This window comes from Protopterus annectens, chromosome 8.part1 (genome assembly GCF_019279795.1).
Source record: "Protopterus annectens isolate FY-2018-M chromosome 8.part1, PAN1.0, whole genome shotgun sequence".
NCBI classification, from domain to species: Eukaryota; Metazoa; Chordata; order Ceratodontiformes; family Protopteridae; genus Protopterus; species Protopterus annectens.
In genome coordinates, this window is record NC_056742.1 from 116,996,511 (window position 1) to 117,013,610 (window position 17,100).

At 38.8% G+C, this 17,100-nt stretch overlaps 1 protein-coding gene across 4 annotated transcripts in view; it reads left to right on the forward strand.

The window, feature by feature from the left end:
- The window catches only part of FBXO31 (F-box protein 31), a 1,097,250-nt gene that overhangs the window by 591,213 nt on the left and 488,937 nt on the right, over positions 1 to 17,100 (forward strand). For all 4 annotated transcript variants that reach the window (XM_044081741.1, XM_044081743.1, XM_044081742.1 and 1 more), the window contains one exon: positions 3,298 to 3,372. In XM_044081741.1, coding sequence (XP_043937676.1) covers positions 3,298 to 3,372 — 75 coding nt within the window. The remainder of the gene's footprint in view (positions 1 to 3,297; positions 3,373 to 17,100) is intronic.

The following is a 17,100-nucleotide window of genomic DNA, read 5'->3' on the forward strand; positions in this document are numbered from 1 at the left end:
TATGGCTAGACACTGCTGCATTGGAGCTATATGGAGGCATTCGAAACAAATCACAGATTAGAAGCTGAAGCTGAAACCACCAGTAATGTAACAGTACAACACAGGCAGACACACACCTGACTGCTGCTGCACTAGACTACTAGTACTAGTAACATCACAAATGATACCAGGTTGCCTTGTTAAGTCTGTTCAGTTGCTTCACTTGCTCTATAGCCTGTCTAAATTAATTTAAAACAAGTAGTGTCAGCTGTTCTCACTTGTTCACCATGTCTAGCTGACTTACTCCTGATGCCGGCTGCAACACATTGCTGAACTTGCCATAAACACAAACAGTACAGTCACACCCCTGGAGCCCTCAGCTGAATTCTGACAGGCTGGCAGTCTGCTCAGGAAGCTGACGTCATCGCACATGCCCCTGCACGTGATGATGTTAGCAAAAAAGTTCACAAAAAAAAAAAAACGTGAAATTCGTGAATTCATGGGGCCACTCGGGAATTCCTGGCACCCCCGTTATTTGGACCTCAAAACCGGTAAATACCAAGGAATTCAGTATGGTTCAGAGGTATGCATAGGTGGGTAGGCAAATCATACACTAGATTTGGAATATATTATTTTAGTTCATGACTGTGTACATATTGGTCCCTGCCTTTCATGGTTACTCTTTGTTCAGTCAGCAATCTCAAGTAATGGTTTATCGAGTTGTCAAGACAGGAAATTGTAAGTCAAAAATCATACACAAAAGTGTTTTTTTTTTTTTTTTTTTTACAGGTGACAAGTCTTCCTGGTGTCCTCCATATGGTCTGAGTTGTGTATATCAACTCCATGGTGACCTGTAGTGGGGAAAAAAAAACTGAAAAGGCACAGTTGTCTCACACAGTCCAACCTCAATTTAAAGTCCTTAGTGAAAAGCTTTCATCAGCACATTTGGCAACAAAGTGAAAGAAAACTGTCTATGCTTTATTTCTGCCAGTGAATGTAAGGGTATGAGGTGCTGGACTGGCATTGGGTTTATGTTAAGAAGGGTTTTTTTTAGTAATTGGAGGGCATGGTCGAGCTGAATTTATCTTTATAGTATCACATTGTACCTGTTCATCTGTCTTTGTAAAGTTGCATGTTATGTTTCATTTTCTATTTTCTAAGGGGCTTTTCCACAGACCTCCATTAAAAATGGGAAGTGCTCAGTTGAGCAACCGTTTTAACAAAACATAAAAGAAGAGAACATTTGTGTTTCAACAGTGCTTCTCTAATCTGTTTACTTATGGTTTAGTCCATTATTACTGAAAAGCTGGGAAAAAAATTTCATAGCAGAACAGCAGTTTTTAAGTAGGCAGGATGGCGGTACACTTCCTTGGCTTATTCCACACATTAGTGACACAGCAGTTAAGTAGGCAGGATGGCAGTCCACTTCCTTGGCTGTTTCCACACATTAATGACAGCAGTTTTTAACCCCGCGGTGGTGCTGCGGTAGTGTTGTTGCCTCACAGTAAGACACTATCCGGTTCGATTCTCAGCTAGAGTGTCTTCTGCGGGGAGACGTGTGAATGGGCGTACCTTTGTTGAAGGTTGTGCATTAGGGCTGGTAACTCGGCACGTAAAAATCAACTACCAATCATTAGCAGACCGGAGTTTCGCTCTGGCGACCCCTTACCGGGAAAAGCCGAAAGACACAACAACAACAAGTGACAGCAGTTTTTAAGTAGGCAGGATGGTGATACACTTCATTGGCTTTTTCCACACATTACTGACACAGCAGTTAAGTAGGCAGGATGGCGGTACACTTCACTGGCTGTTTCCACACATTAGTGATGCAGTAGTTAAGTAGGCAGGGTGGCGGTACACTTCATTGCTGGCTGTTTCCACACATTAGTGACACAGCTGTTAAGCAGGCAGGATGACGAGTACACTTCATTGGCTGTTTCCACATATTAGTGACACAGCAGTTTTTAAGTAGGCAGGATGGTGGTACACTTCATTGGCTATTTCCACACATTAGTGATGCAGTGGTTAAGTAGGCAGGGTGGTGGTACACTTCATTGGCTGTTTCCAGAAATTAGTGACACAGCTGTTAAGTAGGCAGGATGGCGGTACACTTCATTGGCTATTTCCACACATTAGATTAGTGACACAGCAGTTAAGTAGGCAGGATGGCGGTACACTTCATTGGCTGTTTCCACACATTAGTGACATAAGGCATTTTTTGATACTAGTACTTGGAAAGCTATACAGCTAAGTCCCAGTGCTCATATGGAGTTTTGGCAAACCAGTGTTTCAGGATATTTTGTCACCATAGCAGAGAGCCATATAACTATAGAGATCTTGTATCTGTAAAGCTTAAGCAGTTCTTTACTCTCTATTTTTCTAAATAAATATGTGACCCATAGAGTTACATTCCTTTGCAAACAGAATGCTTTCATAAAAAGTTTAATTCTTAAGTCATTATGTCCATATTCCATTGGTTATATTCAGTCGAATAGATTATCTGGTTATTCTAGATTGTTTTGCATGAATTGTCTGTTAACCTACATCAGATTTTTCCCCTCTAAAATCCAATTTATTTTACTTCTGCTTGAAAAGCACTGAGCAGTGGGACAGAACAGGTGTATATGTCTTATCATTTTCATTTCGTTCTCTATGAATGCCAGCATCTGTTGGGAGAGAATAAAGAATTTTGGAGATGTGGTAAAGCAGATTTGCTATACCTTTGCTAGGTAATGTTAGTGGCAACAGACTTGCTTGTCTGTTCAGAGTGGCTCATTATAGCAGCTCCTCAAGAATCTGTTGAAGTGCTGCCACCCAGAGGGAGAAATCTCAGATGCCTAAATAAGTCAATAGCTACACTGTAGGTATGTACAGTTTTTATATGTGTATTTCTTTCATTACTTGCAAATTACAGAGCAGACTTGTTCTTTTCCTGGTTATCTAAATGAATAACATTCATATTTTTTTCTGCAAAGAAATCAGTGTATCCTGTAACACGAAACTAATGAAATGTTGTTACTGTTCATTATACAGGAAAATAAATGCTATTGAATGTAAAATTCTTAGCTTATAACACTATTTTAGAGTAGCATTTTAGTTTCTGCTGGGTAATTGTGTTTTGCCCTCATGTTGCATTAATGTAATTAAGAAAATAAGTATTCCTGATGGTGAGCTGTGTGACTTAGTTTCAGAGTATGTAGAGTTTGTATTTTTTTCCTTAATTTTAATTTGGTGTTAAACTTTGCTTTATTTATACAGAAGTAAGGTAAAGTTAGTTATTCTCTCATATAGAGTGAAGATATTCTTTATTTTCAACAGATTGTGAAAAAGGATGAATTCTCCACAAAGTGCAATCAAACAGACTTTCATCGAATGCCAGGGGGTCGTCAGGAGGTAAAATGATTTTCCCTTATAACATGAAAGTAGAATTTCTTAGTATTTCATTGTGTAATTGCATTTTTAGCATGAAAGAAAACATGAATTTGATTTGCTTACACAGCCAGGACATAGTATAGATCAAGGCACATGAGGTGGAAAAGTAAAAAGAAATTATATGTTTGTTGCTTATTAAAATATAAATTTTGAAGCATAAATAATATAAAGGACAAATGTAGAGCAACATATGTAAGCACATATAAATTCTTTGGTTCGATCCTCAGCAGGGGTGCCTTCTGTGTGGCGTCTGCATGTCCTCCCTGTGGTCGCATGGGTTTCCTCCGGGTGCTCCGGTTTCCTTCCACATCCCAAAGACATGCTGTAGGTGGATTGGACACTCTAAATTGGCCCTAGATATGAGTGCGTGTGTGTGTGTGCCTTCTGTGGAAGGTTGGGCGCCGGGCTGGCAACTCGACATCTTAAAACTGCACTGCCAATCATGAGCGGGCAGGTGATCCGCTGTAGCGACCCCTAACTGGGAAAAAGGCGAAAGAAGAATATGTAAGCACATATAAAGCTGCTTTCATGTAAAAAATTCAGCATAAAACTGAACTTCAGAAGGCATAGTAGAAAGTTAAATAAACTGGGAGTAAACCCCTGTGTCACCCGATGGATTGCCAGCTGGCTCACAGATAGGATGCAGATAATCAAAATAGAGGACGTTACCCCCACAGGGACTAGGCACCAGTGGAATCCCCTAGGGTTCTGTGTTGGGACTTGTCCTGTTTGGCACCTACTTTTCTGATGTAAAGGACAATACCAAAAGGCTCTGGATGACTGCAAGCTAGGAGCCATCACTGAATCTTCAAATGACAGAGCCATCCTGCAGGAGGGTATGTCTCAAATAAATAACTGGTGCCAAAATCATGGGCTGAAGCTAAATGCCAAAAATACATTATTATATTCTTTGGGAAGTCATCTACCCAAGGCAACTACAAAATTGACGATATGCTCCTAAGTGTTGATCCAGTTCAGTTTTTTAGAACTTGTGTGGACAGTGACAACTTTTGACCAATATGTGTCTTTTATGGTAAGAAAGTCCTTCTATGTTGTACAGCTTATAAACAGAGATTGTGTCTAGATCTAGGGATGTCATTGTCCACCTTTACTCCATGCTCATTAGGCCGATCTTGAATATAATGTCCCTTTTGGAATGGATCGGTCCAGACACATGCAACAATTGGAATGCGCACAGAAATGCCTCACTGAAAGAATTACAAGGCCTAAACAACATGTCCTACATAGACCAGCTCAGAGCCTCATCACTATACTCTGTATCCTACAGACTGCTAAGAGGTGACCTGTGTCTGGCATACAAGGCTTCTTTTGATTCATTACTGATGGATTTACTGTACATCAGGAAGTCAAATGGTATCAGAAACACGTGGTCTAGGGATCTAAATCTCTTCTGCAACATCAATAGAATGGTTTGGAGGGACAGGTATATTTCAGAGGATATCGCTGCTATGGAAGACTCCCCATCCACATCAAAGAAAGTTCATCCCTGTCCATTTTCAAGCGCAACTTAGATCTATGGATGAGAAACAGAGGACTACGCCTTGTACTAAAAATGGACAGATGCAGCACCTAAAGGCTTTATCTCATGCATGGGTCCCATCAAATTATTTATGATATGATTCCATTTATTCCCTTAAGGGTTAATGTATAATTATCGACCATGAGATAGGTAGGGTCAGTCTATAACCAAATGAGATAGGTTATTTTGAACACTAAAAAGGAAATTGGCTAGGCTTAAAATGGGCCTGCAAGGGCAGCTTGCCTACTACTTACCTATGAACATATAGGAAAACAAAAGTTAACATGAAAGTATTAAGAGTTGCAGTGAACATGGAAGATGGAGAAACATGTACGAGATATAGATAATATAGAAAAAAAGCTAGATGTTTGCTCAGGAGTGGAAGTGAAAAAATGAAACCACTTTACACTTAGGTCTGTGAAAGCACTTTGGAAGATTTTGGCTGAAAAATTGGAGTACTGGAGGGTGGGAGCAATACAGACATTTCTGTTTTAAAAGGTTGTCTTTAGTGGAGGCATGTAGGATCTTCAGTTGTAATTGTGTTATAGACCAGTTTATTCATTGCTGAATAATTTGCTTTATTGCATACGATTAGCCCTACCACTAATTTCTCTCAATTTTTTTGTCCTTTGTAGTTTTTGAAACCTTGTATTGCTTTATGTTAAAAATTATTTTATTTTATTTTATTTATCATTTGTTAACCAGGTTAGTCCCACTAGGCTAATGGCCTCCTTTCAGGGGACTTTTGAGGTGGTATTTATACTATTAGGGGTAATTTGGCTAAAGTGTCGGGGAACTTCTTTTTACATTTGGTGCAGTGAAGTTTTTTTGCATCCACTTGCGGTACCACTAATTTAAGCAGATGGGACCTCAATTTAACAGGAGTGCAGCACCCCCTAACACTGTACTGCAATGTCAGAAATACAATCACCTTGATTGGGGAAAGAACCCACAGCCTTCTGGTCTTCTAGCACCAAAGGCAAGTGTGTTATCTGCTGTGGCATTGACACTGTTTGAAAAAGTATATGTACATATTGCATGGAAAAGTTCATTCAATGTGCATTAGCTTTTGACATTTTAATGTCTGATCATCATAATTCAAACATTTCTTTTTTAAGAATATATTTAAAACTGAAAATAATTTGGTTGCTGACTATGTTTGAAAAGTGAAGAAAAAATGTCTACTTAATTCAGCTTTTGAAACACTTATCAAATAATCTGTTGTGTTATCTTTTTAAGTTGTTTAATACAGTTTTCTCACCATGAATATCAGGACAGTTTTGTGTATGTAAAGTCTGTCAATACGGTTTTGGAAAAAAAAATTCTATCTGTATATTTCATCAGGCTTCACACCAACCCTGCAGGAGAACTCTACCCCATGCATCTTTATGGCTAAATAAAAACAGCCAGCATTTCCAGGGTCACTACAGTTTGGGGATAAGAAGAAACTGCCCTTGCAGCAGTCTGTATCTACAAAAGTGAAATAAAAAAAAAAAAATCCGTCAAAAATGTTTGCACATATGCTTACTGTTCCTTTCACCGCTTGCTGTAAATTCAATGATGCAAATCCAAGGTTGCCTTAAATGTCAAATTTAATGTTGACTAAACTTAAGGGCTGCTGAGTGGGCATCTGGGGTTGATTTTATACTTAACCTTTTCACATGTTGCCAGGTAACTTTGTGACCCTGGAAGTGATACTCAAGACATTACCTTCTGTTAAGTTTCTAGACCATAACTGCCCCATAATGTCAGATTAACTTCTTTGTCTTAAGAAGTGGCCTTGAAAATCTCTCTCTATTTATTGAGTACAGCCATAGTTATACTGTTTTCTTATTTTTCTAGTTTTTATTTATTTTTTTGTTAAGTGGGCATTTTTATTACATTTTCAGATCATTTTCCTGTTTGTAATAGCTTTGTTAGCCACATTGCATTATTATATTATCCCAGAAAAGTTTAAATGTGTTCAGAAATAGTTTCCCTGATTGTATCTGTGTTCTTTCTAGCTCCACTGTTGAACCTTGATACATTTTTGTAGTTTGTTTGCTGAAATTCACTTTTTTGTTAGCAGTGAGCATCATTTTGGGGTACTGAAGTGAAGACTCACAGCACAGTGGTGCAATAGTTAGTAAACTAAGTGGTCAACATTGCTACCTCACAGTGCTTGATTCTGTGCTTCGGTTTCTGGTTAGACTGCCTTCTCTGTGAAATTTACATGCCCTCGTTTTGCCTGTTTTACTCTTTACTAAAGTCTCCGGTTCCTTCCCAGACCCACAGACATGCAGGCAGTTGCACTGGTGAGTATTCAACTTTCACATAAGTGTGTGTGTGAGTTTTTAAGATGGACTAGCATTCCATACAATGTTGGTTCCATTGCTTCCTTCCATTTGTCTGGCAGTATAGTCTTCATCTCCTTCATGGCTGTGAATTTGTTGAAGGGAATAACAGAAAATGAGTGAATGAATTGCAGGCTTCATTTTTAAGTTTTCATAGTTAGACTAATTTGGGCTTGTTCCATTTTTCTTAATCCATTCTCAGAAAAGAAGTTAAAAAAACATAACTGTGTAGATAACTTTAGGCAAAACTGTTCTACTGCTCGTGCCTTTATTAATTTGTATCCAGTAAATGTGATGAATTTGATGCATGCTTTTTTCTCATTTTTTGCCTGCTGCAGTAAAAACAGAAGGTGTAAAACTCCTTAGTCTTTGAAATTTCTATACACTCAATCCAGACTTGACTTAGCAACTATAGCTTTACTGAAGCCAGCTGTTGCCAAACATTTTGTTAATTCTAATCTTTCCCCTTCTGACAAGGATGAGAAAACAGTTGATAAGTTTTGGGAAAAGTGTATGCTTCTGTAACTTTAATTTTTAGAGTTTTGAATTCTCAGACTCAAGTGTTTATTTTTTTCTGACTAGCTGTAAAAGTATGAGGAATGCTTTATCTGCAGTTCCCTTCTGTGGGGAAAAGTATGCTTTTTAGAGTTTAGTTCCTTCAGTTTATCAGGTCACTACTCATTCTCTAAAGTGTGTTTATGACTCAGTAGATATTGCATCCAGGGCTCTTGCCAGTAGTAGTGTGTTGAGGAGGTTTGCCTGCCTGCATTCTCAGAATCTCCCAGAATATGTAAAAAATTAGATTTTAAATTCTTCTTTGGATAGAGGTTTAGTTTTTGGACACTCTACTGCAGAGATCATCAGAGAATGAGATGAGAGGGATAAGTTGATTTTTCAGCCCTCCTTCTCCAAATTTTCCAAAGGTTTTTCTTTTTCCTCTTCCCAGTTTTGGCAAGATACAGAGTAAACAATCTCAACAAAATGTTGATAAGCAGATGTTAAAAAAACAATGGCAAAGAGTTCCCAAAAAGAAAGCAGGAACCCCCAGAACAAAGGACAGTCAAGTAAGTCAGAATGACAATATAAGGGACCTTATTCTCTCCCACCCTGGCAATCCATTCTCCCCTCCAGAAAGTCTGAATTGCCATTTCTCTCTTTGGCAACATATTGTTTCAGACAAATGATTTCTGAGACATATTCAGCAGGGTTACAGATGACACTGGGAAGAAATCCCTCCCTCCATCCCTCCCAGGGAATTATTCCACATCCACCAGACCAAACCCCTCTTTTCCCTCCTGTACTACAGCACATGCTTTCTCAGGGGGTAAGAGAAACAGCTCCTCCTCCTTAGTTGAGAAGATGCTTTAATTCAAGAATCTTTCTGGTGCCAAAGAAAGGAAAATGCCTGCAGACCTGTTCTGGTGCTTTCATTTCCAAACTAGTATGTGATAGTGCTTAAGTTCAAAATGCATTTGTTTCACAACCTGTTAACTTCTTCCTCACTTGAGTTTTTTGGTAATCCTAGATTTAAAAAATGCTTATCATCGCTTTCGTATTCATCCAGGCTTCAGATATTTCTTAAGGTTTTATGTGTCTATGTGACATCAGTTCTCTGCCTTACCCTTTTGGCTATCCACTGCCCCAATTATAGCCCATTGCATGCTACAGGGTATTCACATTTTTCCATATTAAGATGACTTACTTATGTTAGTAGAGTCTTTTTCCAACTTTTAGGAGTCTCTCATTTGGGTGAGAGATGATTGGTGCAGAAAGGGATTCCAAGAAAGCATTCAAAAGTCTTTTTTTTTAACTCCATTACACAGGATTGTGTTCCTGGGATGTCTGCTGGTCACCTTAGTTCAAAGAGCTTTTCTTCCACAGGAAAAAGTAGATCTATATTTAGATCTGTTTCGGGCATTTTACACTAAGACTGTGGTTACTGCGAGGGAATATGTCAGGATTTGCTTCTATGTTTTTCATGATACCTTTACCAAAACTCCACATGAGGAAGATACTATAGTATCTGAAGTCTCTTTCTTCCCAGCATCAACACCCAGTACCTTTTCAGATTATAGTTCTAGGATTTGTGAGAAGAGAAATCACTTGGTGGAGACATAAAATATCCCTGAGTCCAGGTCTCTCCTTCTCCCATCTCACTCCAAAGCAGTCGGTTACCACAAATGTCTCAGACTTTGCTTGGGAAGCAGTGCCAAGGGGGATAGAAGTAGAAGGTACCTGTGACAACAAAGACAGATGTGTGCTTGCTCTTATCAAGGCACTCAACTCTCTGAATCACTTCTGGTCCCCAGGATCACTTCCAAGTTAATCTAGACAATGCAGCAGTGATGTGGTAAACAAATAAGTAAGGGGAATACCATATCTTACCCCCTGTTCAGACTAGCCATGTTAGCATGGTTCATAGGGTGTACTAGGCTAATGACCACTAGAGCCCTTATAAACCTAGCCATGCAACCTAAATGTGACTCACAAATTTGATTTATGTAGGAGGTGATTTACTGACCAGGGGTGAATTTCCGATTACCCATCCATAGGTACAAGTTATGCCTAAACAGGGATGAAGAGGAACTCTGCTTCATATGGATGGGGAGTCTGTACTAGAGAATTGGAATTCTTTGAGAAACATATCTGTCTCTCCAACCTGTCGTATTTGTCGCAAGCAAAATTTAGGTATTTTACTCTTAAGTAGTTCTGATGATGTTTGTTTTGCAGATGTGCAAACATTTCATCAAAACAGGGCCCAGGATGTCTTGTATGCCAGGCCAAGATCACCTCTCAGAAGTCTGTATGATACTGAGTAAAGAGACAGGGCTTTGAGGCTATCAGCCTAAGACATTGTGTTTACTCCCTGTATCCTTTTTGTAAGGAACGTTTGTGGATGTTCCAGTTTCTGCATATGTCTGCTCAGGATCATGCCAAAGAGGACATTATACTCTGTGATGCATCTTGATGAGGGCCGAGTATAGTGGTATGATGACCTCCCTGGTGCTAGATGCCATGCCCTTGCTTATAAGTTGAGCAACATAGAAGGAGTTTGTTCTACCTTGGACACATTTTGGTTGAAGGCTAGGTTACTATCTACATGAGTTCCCAGATCAATGACTAAAGAGTCAACTTTTTGGGGGTGTTTTATTACTGAGATAGCTACCAAGTTGGCCAGCTTCCAAAAAGGTACTGTAATGCATTTAATAGTTTTTAGTTTTAAGCCACAGCTGTGGCACCAACTGTTTGTCTGTGTTATAACTTGCTGAAAGGTGTTCTTATCTTGGAGGGATTCATTGACTGCTCCCAGTTTGCAATCATCTGCGATCATGGTTAGCCAGAGGCCTTTGACATAGGCTTTGACATCTGAGAAGTAAATCCCATAAAGGACCAGGCCTAGCACAGAGCCCTGGGGACTGCAGTGGTGTCTGACCTATTTGTTCAGGTGGCCTCACTGATTCTAACCTCCTGCGTCCTATCAGTGAGCCAGATAGCTAGCCAGAGTGTAATAAAGGGGTTTATATGCAGTTTCTTAAGTTTGTTGACAATGCCCAAGTGGAGTATTGTATCAGTGCTGTACTAGATCTAGAGAGAAAGTATCCAGTTTTCCCCTCATCCATTGCCGTAGTGACCCTTTCAAAGAAGTCCATCAGCTTCAGTAAGCGCATAACCTTCCTTTGACAAAGCCAGCTGGAGATGGACCTGGTATCTGGAGGTCTTGTATGCCCATGCTGATAATTTCCATCATAATTCTTTCCATGGCTTTGCAAATAAGACCATACAGACTAATGGGTTTGCAGTTTCCAGGATCTGTTGAACGTTCTGCCTCATGAAAGGGGATGACCATCACAGTCCTCCATTCATGAGGCACAAAGCTTGTTTTAAAACTATAGTTAAATAATGACTCCAGGGGCCCTGTTAAGTCATATTTTAGACTGTTCAGGAGGCATCCTGGGATGTTATTGGGGCCCAGTGAGGCCATGTTCTTAGCTTTAGTGAGCACAGCCATTACATGCTCCGTAGTTATAGTTGGACGGGTTATATTTGACAGTATTTTTTGGAGGATGGTTGGGGGCGAGAGGGGATAAATTTGGAATGAATTTGTCTGCTAATAGGTCTGCTGTGTCTGCAGGCTTGATGAATGTGATAGCATTAACCACATTTCTGTGTGCTACCATGAGGTTTCTGATGCAACTGAAGAAGGCCTTATTGTTATCTTTCACCTGGGAGGCTGTCTTAACCTCAAAGTTGGCTTTGCTTGACTTAGTCCTCTTAGTTATCTGTATATTTTGGTGAGAGAGGTTTTTTATCTTTATGGGACTTACCCTTCCTGATTTTTGCCATATTGTCTTTTTCCCTTTGTTGTTTATATTGTTTAATTTGTGATGTCACCATGGAGGTAGTCTTGGGCTTCTTTTTTGTAGGTGTAGCAGCCTGTATGCAGCCACTGACATGGTTGTATAGAGTGTCTGAGGACAATTCAGCATAGGTTGCTGTGTTCCTAGGGTTTGGAGGGGCATTGATTTTTAACAAACCATCACTTAATAAAAGGTAATCTTGGGATATAGCTTTTCAGCATAGTCTCTCTCTCTCTCTCTCTCTCTACAGGCATAACTACATTCCATTAGAGCAAAATTGTGTGGCAGATGAGCTGAGCAGGCTAAATGCAGACCCACACAAATGGAAACTAAGTCAGGGAGTCTTCTAAGATTTGATTTTGGAGAGTTCCTCAAGTAGACCTTTTTGCCTCCTCACTGAACAATCAGCTGGAAAAATTTTGCTCAAGGACTCCATGCAAGAAGTCCTGGAAGATAAATGCCTTTTGATTTGCTTTGCCTTGCCCCACCCCGCCCCACTGATATCCAGGATACATCTGAAGATGTAGAAAGAATCCTTCAAGATCATTGGTCCAGGCAACAGTGGTTCTCCCTTCTTTTGGAATTGGCTGGGACAATTACCACTAGCTTCCTCTCCGACTGGATCTACTTACACAAGAACAGGGGCATTTGATACATCCTGACCCCAAAAAATCAGTGGTTCCTCTTTGGGAACTTAACTTTGTGTTAGACCAGCTGACACTTGCTCAATTTGAATCATCTCATTTGGCCACTCCTTCCCTCATTCCCCCTTGTTGTTGGTGTATTTTTCATGCCAGGGTGTGGACATTTGTTTTTTGTTGCTCCTAGCAATGTCCTGTCAGGGATCAGCTTACCTCTCTCATTTGGCATGAAAGCTGTGAAGGGCCTGGCACCCAAACCTTCGTCATCTCAAATCAAGCTGTCTAATGGTTTGGGTATGTGGAAAGTGCCCCGAAGCTTTGGAAGCTGGCCCAACTGTTATATCCTATGCAGGATATAAACCATGAAGCTTAGGGTACTGCAGCAATGATCATTCAGACATCTACTGTTATGGTAAATTCACTTACACAGTCCTACTTTGTTGGAAAAGCGAAGATTAATTAACTTTTGAGGTATGGAAACAAGTGCACTCTGTTACTTTAAAAAAATCTAAGTGTATTTTCTTCTGTAACTGAAATATTATCTAACATCTGCTTTTCTAAACCTACTAACGGTCTGTCATGCCTTTGAAAGACATTATAGAAACATATACACAGCTGTGATATCGTATTCTTACCCTCCGGTCTTCCCCACATTCATAATACCCATTTTTTTCGGTTTCTCTTTCTTTTTTTCTTCTTCTTTATTGTTTGTGTTATATGCAAGTTCTTCAAACTAGTGGTTTTAACCACTTCAGTGTACTACACTGCTCTGTTTTTATCGTACATGTTTAGACTCACATCCCCAAACTGTGACCTTAATACTGTTTAATTTTTCAACTCTTGTGTTGGTATGACTACACTATTTTTTTTTAAACTTGATAATCATCTTACTTGTTCTTTGTCTGTGTGCAGTATGATCTCTTGTGAAACATTAAAATGTTGAATAATTATTTTTCATTGTATGTATTATATTACTCCTGTGCATGTCAAGTATTAAAATATTTTTCTACTCTCCTGGCTGGTCTGAAAATGTTCCAGCTGCATCAGTGCTTCCCACCATAAAACATTAAATAACTAAATGACAAATACATTTTTATGAAAAGAATCACAATGAGCTGCCACAGAATTATTGAGATCCTCCTTAACTGGTTTGGTTGTAATATTAAAAAATCTGTTTTTACCTTGCTTTGCTTTGGACCAATGTACCATGTAATCCTGTTGTAGATAGTCGGTGATCAATACTGCCCTCTTAGACTCACAAATGAAATATTTATTAGACCAAAATGTATCACCTTTGATTTCTAAACCATGTAACTTTCTGATGTAATCATATAGCTTACATTCCATCCAAAGATATCTGAACTAGGCCAAGAGTAAACAAGAGGCTTACAAGTACTGGAAATCAAAACATCCTGCAGATTTCTTCCACTTTTGTAAGAGATGATATACTGGTCTAGGACTATGCCTCTCAGGGGGAGAAGTTGGTGTAAGTAATAGTGAAAGACATCTTATTAGTATTATTATCAGAAGGCTTTCTATAACTATTTTGAAAGGAGACACCATATTAAAGAACCTGCTTAGCTAACTTTTGAATCAAATTGTTTTGTGGAATAGTCCCTTTTCAAAAATGTGAGCCTCAGATATACTGTAATTTCCTGAAATTCTTGATCCATAGTTGTTTTGGTTCTTACTCTGTATAACTCGTAAGAAGGATGGTGACAAATTATGAAGTGCATTATTAACCAAATATACAAGGCCATGGAATGAATTAATAAATTTACTGATAGGAGTATGATATGTTATGCCATTAAGTGTTGTATCTAAATAGTTAACCTCACATTGTACTTCTCCTTTGAACTTGAGACTCAAAGTGTTGCAGTTCAAATGATTAAAAAAACAAAATTCCCAAGATTTGTGTTTTACACCATCTAGAGTGAACAGTGGATCATCAGTTTAATGATTGTAAAAGGTGATGCTTTTTGAGAAAAATAAAGTGGGCTAAATTGTAGAAGTTAAATAAATATATTGGTTTGTGTAATATAGACAAATTGTACACAGTGATGGTCTCATAAAATTTTAGCAGAACCAAAATAAAATCTAGCCTAGGCCCTTCTCCAGTCAGTATTCAGACTGCACAAATACTGTCAGCATGCTAAATTTTGGTGTAGGAAGAAGTCTCAGTAGTTGCCTAGTAATAGCTCTTCTGCCCGAAAATATTTTTAAAACAGTAGCTCGCTAAGAAGTTAATAGCTTTAATTTACTGTGTAAAAAAGTGGCCATGTGATACAGTTAATTGTTTATACTTTAAGCAATTGAACTGAACATTAATCTGAATAAGCAACTCAGGGGACTAATTACATCCACCAAAGTGAAATTTGAGGTAAAAATATCCTCCTAAGCTAAGCACAACCTTGAAGGCAACACCCTTCAATGGTGAATAGAACCACCTGTATGGTGCCAGGGGGGTGTAGCAATGCTGGCTGATAACGTTAGCTCCCAATTTTATCTCCCATCACCCCCAGTTACCCTCTGGAAATACACAGCCACCATTTTTCCACTAACTGTTACCAGGAAGCAGATGCTCACTGTGCTCTTTAAGGTCAAGAACACTGCTTCGATGGGCCCTCTTAATATCCCAGGATGCCTCCTGAATAACATGAAACATGACTTTTCAGGCCCTCTAGAATCTCTGTTTGACCATGGCCTCAAGAATTGCTTTATACCAAATGAATGTAGTACTACAGCAGTTATCCCTTCACAGACCTGGGTAACTAGAGACCCATATGTCTGTTTAGTCTCATATGCAAGGCCATGGAAAGAATTGTCATGGATCTGATAAACAACGACCGAGGAAACCTAAAGAAACTGGACCCTACCCAGTTCAGTTTTACAAAGCAGGTCCTGCCTATAACATAGTGGGATTTTTCAAAAAGTTCACTAAAGCTATGGGCAAGGGCAGAACAATGCACACTAGCTACTTTGACCTGGCCAAGGTGTTTGACACAATACTTCACTTAGGTTTTGTAGATAAACTTAGAAAAGTAGGCATAAACCCATTTGTCACCCAGTGGATACCCAGCTTGCTCAGTGACAGGACACAAGAAGTTAGGAGAGGGGAATCTGCCTCTACATAAAGGCAAGTTACTAGTGGAGTCCCATAGGGATCAGTGCTGGGGCCTTTCCTTGTTAGCATTTACTTTTCTGAAGGCAAGCAAACATTAAAGGCCTCTGCCTGACTTAGACCAATGGATGGGAACTCACAACTTTATCCCTGGTTTTGGCACCTTTGTCTCTAGTGGACAGGAGCAGTCTGTGAATGCTTGATATATACAAACCTGCATCGTGACTATAAAGGTTCTTGGGGTATTGACAGTCTGGCAGTTTTTTAGTAAATTTGGGGTAAGCTTGGCAAAGCTTACAAAGGCTCTTGGACTAATAGCCTAGTAGCCACTTATGAATGTACCGAGGGATTTGTTAATGATCCCTGCATATATTGGTGTGATATGTACAATTGCATAGCCTTTCAATAATTCAGAAAATAAAATAAGTCAAACTCCTCTTTTCCAGCAGCAGAAATAATTTTGGTACTGTATAGGTCATTACTCATACTGGGTGTCTGTTTATTTATTTATTCATTCATTCATCCTTTGTTGACCAGGTTTAGTCCCATTAGGTAGCATCCTCTTTTCAGGGGAGACCCGAGGTGGTATTTTGGCTATGGCATTAGGCAGGGAGAACAGCACAGGAGACAGAGAAGATGGTGAAAAGCACTGAGGCGAATTACAATACTATTTCTGTTTAGGAATTATTGCAAGATACGGAGTTTATTTTTCAGCAAAATCTGTTTGCTGAGTCTGTAATAAGTATAATGATGTATAATTACAACTCTCCAGTCAGGAGGGTTGCAGGATGATTTGGTCAGTGAGCTGATGGCCTATGAAAGGAAACACGATTTTGTGGGGAGAAATTATGGACAGGAAGCAAACTAAAGGAAGCTGACTCTGCTTTGCAGGAACGAAGCAAGCAAGAAGAAATTGATGCAAAGACAGTAATGGAGAGTGGAGAGAGAAGAACAGAACAAAGATGATATAAACACTAAGCGGAAGTTTATTGTGACAATTCAAAGTAAAGAAGAGAAATAATTAGATAGGTACAAGGTTTGGGACATTTTGTTGGTACCACTAGGTGTAAAGACTCAAGAAGTAAGAACATTCATTCTTATGAAAAGAAAATGAGCTACAATTTGTGGAATTTATATGTGGTCAAAGCATTTAATTGGGAAATAAAAAAGAAAATACACATTCAGTTTCAAACGGAAGTTGAAAAAGAGACTTTAAAGAGAAATTTATGTAAAAAAATTAAGAAATTATAGACATTGCAAAAATTTATATGACAATGGGTTTATGGACTGTGGGATGGGACTGTAACATTGTGTTGAAAAAAGAAAAAGCAGTACATATTCTTAACATGATAAATGTAGAAAGGAAAATACTGGGGGCAGCCCAAAATATTTTTTTCCTTGTGGAAAGGATGATTCCCTTAATAAGTAACTGCAGAAAAAGGAAATGCTATATTTTTGGTGTAATAGATCATGATGCAAGAAAATGGGAATCAAAATGTTTTAAATTTGGGGAAAAAAACTAGGCATTTATGAATGGATTTTAAAATAGAAAAAAAGATGAAGAAAACAAAAGAGAGAAAAATGAACAAAGAAATGAATTAGTAGAAGATAAAAAAAGTAGAAAAAGTTAAAGATGAAAAAGGTTTTGAAATAAATGATGAAGATATAAACTGGAAAGTAGTGAAAGGGAAAAAAA